This window comes from Ascidiella aspersa, chromosome 6 (assembly GCF_963924565.1).
Source record: "Ascidiella aspersa chromosome 6, kaAscAspe10.2, whole genome shotgun sequence".
In the NCBI taxonomy this organism is placed as follows: Eukaryota; Metazoa; Chordata; class Ascidiacea; order Phlebobranchia; family Ascidiidae; genus Ascidiella; species Ascidiella aspersa.
Window position 1 is genome coordinate 4,447,105 of NC_139452.1, and position 10,758 is coordinate 4,457,862.

Sequence of the window (10,758 nt, forward strand, 5' to 3'; positions counted from 1 at the left end):
AATCGTTTGCAACGAATAAATCCGAGGATTATAAAGCAATCGATAAATAGGGGAACTGCCGTTGGCCATTTCTGTTAATCATTTAGCTAGACTGCGACCTGAGAAACACTCTGTGTTATATTTTGAAATACGCGCGGGCTGACAACTGGCAGTTTAGTGTTAGTTCTAGTTAAACAGGCAAATATATTTTCGTTGTTTATTTTTCCCTTTGTTTTAAGGTTTTTGTTGCATAACTGAACAGATAGAATTATTTTTTTGAGTGCTGGCAACTGATAAATGTTCATGAAAAGAAATACCCTTGCCCTCACAAGACGACAATAATTTAAAATGAAAGCACATCTTCAGACATTTTCTGGCATAATTAAGCTCAGAATTGTTCTTGGATGCGAAGAGAAACAAAAATGACATAATCTGTCATTTTTTCTCTTTACATCTTTTAAAAGGACTGACTTTGACTATAGTATAGATACAGAACCGGTAAAGTCTGAAGAATACATTTTTGGGCCAATTCTAGTTTACATCCAATTTGAAAGAAAAACTCACCATAAAACTACAAAGGTGATATAGTATCAGACTTAAAAATCACACTTACGGCTTTATCAGATTAAGATATCCAGAACGAGGTTACAAATTGGGCGATAATACAGATAGCGTGGCAGTAAATTAATTTGACCTGAAGTCAGTTTATCAGTATCTGCTGTGTGCAATTCGAGCAATGTGACATCACAGAATCAGCACTTTATTTACTTTCACGAGCAATTAAATTACCTTGCAAGATTTTTTCACAGGCAGTTACACAGGAAAGATTAGCAGTCTCGTTAAAACAGTGTGTGACAAAGCTGTCACTCCCACAAAGCAAAACATAATAACAGCTCACCGTTGTAGCTAGTCTTTCGCCTCTAGGGTATATAAGAGCAGTTGGGTGGAAAACGCGATTGTTATCGGCTTGTTTTGAACTAAAATGCCGCCAAAACCGCACCCTAAGCAGTAATTGTTAACCATAAGCTGTTTTCTTTGCCATCTCGGATTAGCGACAGTGCCCAGTTATTTTAACACGCTATAAGTGCGTTAAAGCGAGTGTGTTGTCTAAGTTGTTGTAGGTACAAGTTGGTTTCTTTATAGTGCCAAAGTGTTTGCACAGCGGTGTTTAGGACAGGGTACAGCAGTGCCACTTGTGAGGTTTTGTTTGGCTGATACAAGCATTCCAAAGCTTCTTCCTTGCAGTTGATAGGTTGTATGAAACAGTGCAGGCATATACGTAACCGCAGGTTTTATAGCTCAAAAAAAGTAATTTCTATTTTTGTGAAGCGATCCAGAAAGCACGACAGTATTTTTGAGATCTGCATCCTGTGAAGTGACCAGTTTGAGATAAAGATGATTTATTTTTCAATTCGCTTGTCTGGTTTCACATATTCAGGTTTTAAGCAGGGTAAAGTAAAAGATTTTCTTCTCGAAACGATAAAAATGTTTTTAACTAACGCATGACGTTTTCAGAGATGACGTCATAAAGTGACGTCAAAACAAGTAACTTTAGAAAACCCGGGTTACCATTCGATGTCGTGCACAAATATGTAGCTTAAATCTTAGTTCTAACAAATCCAAGGATACAGCAAGCTGGTCTGGTAAAAGGAACCTAGTCTGGAAAAGATTTTTTTACGAATTGAGTTATAATGAGGCGTTGGAACATTAGACAGCAACTCTGCAGGCTTACTTTCGCCACGGGTTTTAATTGAAGTGTTGTGTTTTATTATAAGTCAGCGTTACGACAAATTTCTCAAATGTACGTTAGCCTACATGTTAATATTAGTCAGGCCTTTTTAGGACGGAAAACCTTGTCAGTACAAACACACGTAAAATAACCTAAAACCCAAGTATCAGTATACATCTAATTAACGTAAACAGCTTTCTTGTGATAAGTTGCAGCAGGTCCTGAAAATAATAGGGCCTAGTTAAGGTAGTTTGGATTTAAGTTACGGTACATTGACCTGTCTAGTATATTTTTCATTTGATTTACAAGTAAGATGTGTTTCGTTCAAGTAAGTAGGCCAAAGGTTAATTTATGTTCCCCAATGTTTATTACACGGCGGTAGAATGTTGTCCTTAGCAACGGTAACACATTTGACAGCATTTTATCTTGAATCAACGATATCGCACTAGCAAACCGTCACATATCTTAGTTTATGGCCTTACCAGTTGACGTCAATTAGGATGACAAATAGCCTTACAGCTCTCATACCAAGGGCGTTACTAGTTGTTCAGGTTGTAAACACAGTAAAGCGAAAATTACGCCCCATGTAGCGGCGTTTTCAGCCAGATCGGTAAACACGGTGTGTGGCTTTTGACAAACATGTGTTTGCCGATGTACTGTATGTATCATGGCGTATAGGACAGGAGGACATTGCGATGATTCCGTGCGTTTAATATTCGAAATGTGTTGTATAACATGAACGCGTGGCTGACTTTATATGGAATCAGTGTTTTTGTCTAAATATTTAGTTAAGCGATGATTAACTGAAATTCGTAACTGAATACTTAGCTATGTTTTTATCTTTACAAGGGTTGGTGCGAAATAATATTATTCTCTTGAATACAACCCGGTGAATTTTAAAGCAACACGTTGGATTATAAAATGTGAAAGTTTGCCAAATGAAGGAATAGTTTATTTGGTTATTATCAGGAATTCACTACGACACTTAATATCTAAACTTCCAAAGTTTCAAATCTGAATATGAAATATTGTAACAGTCAGTTATACATTTTCTGTTAAATTTGTAAGATTCTTAAAGGAATAATCTGCTACTAGGCAAGATCAGCCTTTCGTGAAGTTATGTTGTTAAATATGTGTTAAATGTGGCAGCAGGCGTTATGACAGTTTGGTAAACTATTTTACCGTCAAACTTAATAATATGTTACTGCTTTTAAGCAGGGTTCTTAATATTAATATCTGATGTTTTGTCTCACAGCAATATTCATTTTACGTCTTTAGATGTTTTACGCTGCACGAAATCACCAGCACTGTTGGTTAAAGCCATTTATTGTTACATTTGTACGACTTTAAAATACTTAAGGTAGTTTGTCAGCAAGGTTGTAAAGTTAAAATATGCTGTTTTTGTTTTTAAGAAATGCTAGTTTTAAATCTTGAGATCTTGTAGGCTGCACAAAAACATCAGCACCACTGGTATTACATTCACGACCACGTAACCGCTGGAACGTTCAACAAACAGCCAAGCAGCATACCAGGCGGAATTTCCAGGAAACTTTACGGTCGAGCTGGAAAGCAAGTTACCCAGAGCAAGTACAGGCCTTGTGGGCGTCAAAACTAGCTGTTTACGGATTCAGAAATACACAAGGCAAAATGTACGGGACTGTTAAAATGAGAAGCAAGACTGGGAAGGACTGGAACACCAGGGGCGGTGCTGGACTGTCGCAAAGACCCCGTTCTTGGGGGGAGTTCCAATCCAAACTCACCCCTTTTCACGCTGTAGCTGCACCCGGAGGTAATAATCTGGAAATAGACGGGAAAGAAATTCCGCACAGCAATGGTAAGTTTGTTTGTAAAACCGTTTACAGCTTTTTACAGAAGATTTTTTGCCATCGTTTATAACATGTTATTGTTGTATAAAAGGGTGGATCTTTCTAAATATTAAAACTATTGGCAGCAAGTTTCTGCTTGTCGATCACTGTTCCGCTGACGCGTACATTAACGATAAAAAAGTTTAAAAAAAAACCAAAACGTCTGCTACAGATTTCTCTCGCGTTTTTAAACTTCGAGTTTTACTGATTGTTATCGTTTTGTGCTTGTTTTTAGTTCTATTTATGCTTTTACAATAAATTCCGCCGGGCAATGGTCAGTGATATGCCACTGTAATATGCAGCTGCAGGTGATTTTGTTGTGCTTGCTTTGCCACACTTTAATGATTCAATTTTGTTGTTATTTTAGTTTTTTCCATCCCAATTGTCCACTATATGGATGACTAGTTTTAACTTTGTTATTATGCTAGTTTTTACACACCTACCGTATGTATACCATTCTAAGGTTGTTTTATTTTCTGTCAATGTGCTAGCTTTTAGATCCAATCGACTAAAAACCCAAATAAAGGAAACCTGTTGATTTCAAAAAGCTTATAAAAATATTCATTGAAATTCGACTGGGTCTTATTAAAGTCAATCATTAGTTTCTTTGCGTAGTTAGAAGTCAATGACAACTTTATATACGTGAGAAATGTTGATATATGCGGTATACGCTGTAATAACAATACAGTATAACGCTGTAATAGCAATATAGTATAAAACGTGACAGATAACATAAAACTTAAAAGTCACTTTTTCCATGCCGAACTGATATATAATTGTAAACTGTTCTCGTGTGAACACAACTCATAAATTTAACGCATATATGGCAATACATGTTTCAACCATTTGCGTGAAATGTTAGTTTACGTATAGGCGCTTGCTGGCTTACAAGTGGATATCTATAACGCGTATGTCTTTGTGGATATTGAACCGTAGATTGGCATGAAATATTAATGTCTCGTCACTTAATTTGATCAATCCAAACGTACCGGCAGATCGCTTAAGCACTCTGTATTCGATGTTATTCACACACACTTTCATTTTTAATGACGTTTTAATTTCGTATAATTTGCCTACAACAAACAGAAGGCGTTATTCCATTGGTCCTTAAGTTTTTTAGTGCGACCTATTTGGAAAAGGGAACGAAAAAAATGAAAGTCATTGCTAAACAAATCGTTTACGTTACTATTATAGTAAAAATATTTGCAAAAACGTGGTACGAAAACACCGTTTTCATAGCTTTTTTAAGGTTTGGCTTTGGTGGCAGCAAGATTTGCCCTTGACTCAATTTTTTTTAACCAATTTTTTTTACTTAATTTTCAGGCGAGCCAACTAAAAGCCCAACAACAACAATACCAGCATCAGCCTTCAAGCCAAAGTCGCCCTCCCGCCCTGCGTCAGTATCATCCATACCCACACCGGTGTACAAGCCCTTTAGGCCCGTGAACCACAAGCAACAGCAAAACCAACCTCACTATAACGTTATAGCAAAACCGGTCGAATACACAAGAAGCCACATTCCATTGGCAACAAACTTAAACCCGCCTCAACCAAAACGCAACACAAAGTCCCTATCGAGTGAGAGCGACCTTGAACCCAGCTTGGACTTGCCGAGTTTGCAATTTGAGGAGGCTTTGACAGCCGCTGAGCCCTTGGATAACAGCGCACCAAAAAACGCCCGCGGCCTCGACCACTACAAGGGCTCTGTTGATGCCGACACGCCACAGCAAGGCCAAGTATTCGAAAGCGTAAAGAAGAATGCGACTTCGGCGCCTGAGGGAACAACGCCTTCGCTACTGTCGCCTAAAAACAGCATCAACAGTCGACTGTCGGATTCCGCTTGCGAATGCACCTCGCCTGTATCTGCCAGCGCTGGCGATTTCGATCAGGAAATAACTGGTAATAGTAGAAGAAGCAGCGGTAGTAGCTACAGAAATAGCAGCAGTCGTTGCTCTGATTTAGCTTCCGAAGCCTCATCGGTTGTCGACGCCGGATTCTTTTCAAACCGAGAAAGGGAAAACACGTCTTTACAGCAAACGTTGGACAACGAAGAAAGCGAGATGCCCGAAAGCTATTCTCCCTCAGCAGCTCCTAGAAAATCCAGGAACAACAACAACAACGTCCCGCAACCTCTTCGCTCCATGCACAACCGTCCTCCCGAAACAAACGGTGTCTCTGTTCGATCTTCTTCTTTTAAGTCCTACTCGTCGTCATCTATCGACCTCACCGACGATGACGTCAGCGAGCTGATGACGTCACACTCGGCGTCACGCCTGGGTGGCTACGAAGGCGACAAGTCGGCAGACGACGCCAACAGTCCAACCAAAGGAATGCCCACGAAACTGACGGTGCTTCCTAGGAACAGCAACCCTATCACAGTGAAGCGGATCTCGGTGTCTTCCGACCGGAGCTCTGTGTCCGGATCGGACGCGGAGAGGCCAAGGAGCATCCTGAGGAAGACCTCAGAGTCCTCGTCCTCAGTGAAATCCGCGGACCCAAAAGGAAGACGTTTGGGATGGACAGACGACCAGAGCTCCGAAATTGGTGGAGGAAGTGCTCCTGCTCTTAAGGACATCCACGGGACTTGGCCGAGGAGGATGCAAAAATCCAGGAGAAAGCAAGAGCAAGAGGAAGCTGAAGAGCTAATGAAACGGTTCCGGGACACATCCGATCTTTACAGGAGCCGATTTCGGAGTGTATTTGCGGACACACGTCGGAAGATGGAAGAAGCGGTGTTCGGACTCCGGGTGAGCATGGCAAAGAACGGATACAGCGCCAGGTGCTACCAGCCGACCTTTGACCCCATGGCGCCACGACCCGACGCCAGAACGTGAACTCTGACCTTTGGGATTACTTGCCAGTTTTTATGAGCATTCAACAAAGGTGACAGGCTTTTTGTTTCAAAGTCAGGCTCTTTCGCGAATTTTTCACCTAGTTTATTTGTTTATTTGTCACCTTGAAAAGCACCTGTGCGGTCTTAACATTTTAACACGTGGAAAAATATGACTGGTTTTCAAGCGACTGTTTAAATTGTTATCATAATACACAGGGTAAGTTAAGATTTCGCTTCTTAAGAACCGGCTTCTTACCCTTTGGTCACATAAGTTATAAAATATATTTAAAATTGCTATAGCCGCCTTTAATTCTGGATTCATTTACATAGCTGCTTGAAAGCTTCTATTTTGGATTTTTTATTATTTTTTACTTTTTTGCCAGTATGAGTGAATTGTTGTCAGTAACTGGCAGGCATATAAATAACAGCAAACCCTTCTTTTGACTGTTCTGTTTTTTAGCAGGTTGGAGAAAATATGAAAGACTGGTTTTTTAAACTAGCTAAACTGTCCTTAAGAACTGTAATTGGCCAACTTAACTTTTCGCAGTTTTTCCAGCTGACCGTCAGGCATCGTAACATTAGTGAGCATTGTGTTGTTTGCAGTGTACATTATACTGACTCAGTATTTGTAGGCCCAATTACACAGCCACTTTAAAATCAGGATTAACCGCTTTTTCTGCCGTGTCTAATTTTGTGTCGGTAAGGTGCTTTAAACAGTCCAAGGGGTAAAAATACAGGGTGGCTTGGTTAAATTTAGGGAGCCTGGCGCCTTTTAAAATGCTCATTTTACCTGGCCTATATTGTCGCCTCTACTACAGCCCAGAAGTTCAACACAAACGTAATCAATAATAAGGAGTATTATCACGCAACACGAAGTCAGTTACCATCGAAAATATGATTTTATATTTTTGCTGAGAACATTGTGATTTCTTGTGGCACAAACGATGTATCTCCAGACCCTAACTTAAATACTTGTGTACTTGGAAACAGTTTGGGTAAAATTACACTATTTGAATTGAAATTTCGTGACGAAACTTTTCATAAAAGTCCTTTTGAGTAGTACCGTTTTTGCTCATTTTCCATCACAAATTGCAGTTTTCTAACGGTACCATAGTGGTATCTTATTTGTACAATAACTTTACACTTTTATATAACTTCGACAACCCGCTTCAGTATTTTCCACGTTTTCCTGTATTTTGCTGCTTCATATATCGACTTATATATTATAACATTCTATAATATTCCTTGAACTTTACTTTTCCTTATCATTAGCGTCATTAGTTGTTTCGATCAATCAATTTTTGTGTTTTTCTTTGATTTTCTTTCCTGCACTTTACACTTAATATTGTCGAGGTTGGCAACATTTTATGTTTGATATTTTTAACCGCGAATAGAACATGTAGTGTATAGTCATTTTCCAATACAAAATTCAGTAAGGTGTAGTTAAATTATTTCTAAGCGCCTTTTAAACGAGATAATGATGATTGATTATATCGTTGTTTTCTGGCAGCACACATTCGTATGAGGAACAAATGAACTCTATAAAATACTTATATCTGCCCAAGCGTCAAACAAGCCATTGAACAGCTTTTATTTGTCTTGTTTTTTCACAACTATATTTGCTTAATAAATATGCTTTTAGTTGTTCTTGTATATTTTTGGTTCTAGTATACACCAACAGAACTCAGTTGATTTATTTATTTCATGGTTAAAAGTAAAGAATGCTATCACATCACTTGTTTTAGCTAACTGCTTTTTCGAGCAACGTCTATGTCCATATTTTCAAGGACCCTTTGTCTTGATATACATACTGTATTTCACAAAAAAGAAAGTCCGTATCTTAGAGCAATAAATGTACTAATAGTAAAGACCCTGAAGTAACTGAAACATACAAAACATATACACAATGTGTGTTCTGTGATCAAGCCCTTCTGGAGTCGTACTGGCCAACGACACTATTATATAGTACACAAGATGCCTACGGAGAGGCTTACGGAATCAGTCAGCTCATCTTTTGGACCCCGATAGTAATATTAGAATGACTTTATTTTATTCAAGCATCCACAATATAGCTAGTGAGATTGCTGATACGTCCAGATATAACTAGGGTTGTTCGATACTTGACTTTTTCACCGCTACCCAACCTTTTAGACAAAAAGTGTCGCCGATACCAATGACGTCATTCGTTTGATAAACAGAGCTAACACGCTTTTTTCAAAATTTCAAGTTGGAAAATCGCTGGGTTGTATCGCAAATCATCGCCAAAATACCTATATTATTGTGGTATCGGATCAGCAATGTAAAGTTTTCTTTAGTTGTACGTTTACAGCGTATTTAATTATATTTGAATCTCATTTATTAAATTCAAATATTTTAAGACTTGAAAAAACATTGCTTTCGCTTCAATAACATAACTACATCGCTATACGTTCAAAAATAAATATTGAAAATAGCGCAACTAGGCTTTATACTTTAAACAAAATTAATATAGCGCGGCAAACAGAATATCTGGTTGTTTGGGGCTCTGCTTACTAGGCAAACCTAGTATCTAGCCTAGTATCAGACGAGCACCGATACTGTATCGGCGCCGATATGATATTATTACACGTATCAGACGATATTATAAATTTTTAACAAACGAAGAAATTTTCGGAATACCACTAGTATGAAAAACCAAAGATTTAGGATTACATTAAACATGAAAAGCAAAAATCCAAGCTGCCCTAAGCATTGTCAACTTTGCGTTTCACATTTTACCGTTTATTGCTAGAAGAGAAGAGTTGTTTTATGCGAGCAACAGCGCCACCTTGCTGAAGATTAAAACACAGGTGACAACCAGAAAACAAAAGCTAATAACGCGACCGCGTATTTTTGCTATGGTATTGGATAGAAAGGCGAAAAATCAAAATCTTAGGCTGGTATATAGAGATAAACAACATAACAGTTTTATGTCAGCTATATTTTTTAGATTAGTCATTTTACCTTTCCGTTCCATAAATAAAAAAGCAAATCGTAAAAAATTACCCAATTTTTTAGTTGTTCACGTCTTCAAATCAAGTCACAACCTTAACAACCATTTTTATCACGAAAAAAGCTGAATATCTCGTTATAGGTTCATTAAATCCATCAAGTATATTATAAAAATAAAGCGGTTTGAATGTTACAAACTGAGCCGGGAAAAAGTCAAAAGTCAATTAGTTTTGTTGTTTTTGGTTTATGTTGTTGTGTTCAATGTTTAGGAATGAAAGCTACTCGACAAACGTGAAAACAAAAATTAAAATTTGCTAAAACGTCGCCGACGCAGGGTGGTGTTACGCAAAAAAAACACTAAACGCCTCTAGGTTGCGTTTTTTCATCAAGGACAAAATATACAATCGCAAAACACATGAAATTATTTCGCAAAATTATTTGTGCAAAGATTCGAGAAAGCATAGGACAGAATCACAAATAGAATTAAACGAAAGTTTAGAATGAAGTTAAATTATATATAGATATATATAGAGGGTGTCCGACAGCGCCTATACACATTTGCAATTCTTTTAGATTTGCATAACAGCTAAAATTAGATTAAGCTACATTGGATTTGATGAACGGATTTCGATTATAGCCCCGACGCAAGATAGGAACTAACGAAAAAAAACTGAAAAAGAGATGAAACACATGTACACATGAGAACTAACCATTTAAAACGGAGTATATAAAGTTGAAAAATAGCGTTTTGGAAATAAATATGGATTCGTAAAAAACTTTGCTGCACCATTAGGGTTACATCTGATAAGTCGTTTCGTTTGTAACACAGAAAAATTAATGGGCCAAAAACAAATTAGATTTGATGAAAGAAACTGTTCATTTGTCAACTGGAGCAACAGTGGGCATTCGCGCTTACATATTCGGAGTAGCATATTACAACAGAAGAAAGCCTTTTGGCTACAAAATAAACTATATATGTATATATATTTATATATGGGCGTAAAATACAGTTTTGCACACACGCGATTTAAGGTGGCCGTATTATAATTTTAACGATGCGAGAATGTGGAGAACTTAAAGATGTTTTACTGTTGCAATCATAATCCTTTATAGTTTCACAAACTTTTTACATCGCGGGACGCTTCAAGGTTATTTATATTGAGGAGGGTCCCCAATATATCAGAACAGTGATAAACCGGGTATTTATTTGACGCTTAATTCATTCACTAAAGTTGCCCACAGGCGTAGCATATATACTTTACTCTCATAAATGTAGAAAAAAATGCGCAAAAAAATGTAGCGCAGGGATGCAAAACCACCGAAGGGTCGCGAAAGTTTAAGAAAGTAAAAGAGCTTGCAGATTGTAAAGTTTAGCTGTAAAA

At 37.9% G+C, this 10,758-nt stretch overlaps 1 protein-coding gene across 1 annotated transcript; it reads left to right on the forward strand.

Annotated features, from left to right (window-relative positions):
* Positions 1 to 3,134: 3,134 nt before the first annotated feature.
* Positions 3,135 to 6,849, forward strand: LOC146139264 (uncharacterized). Its single transcript, XM_083392042.1, has 2 exons — positions 3,135 to 3,542; positions 4,897 to 6,849. Exons 1-2 carry the CDS (start codon positions 3,356 to 3,358, stop codon positions 6,405 to 6,407), a joined length of 1,698 nt encoding a protein of 565 aa, XP_083248168.1. The 5' UTR covers positions 3,135 to 3,355; the 3' UTR covers positions 6,408 to 6,849.
* Positions 6,850 to 10,758: the final 3,909 nt, after the last annotated feature.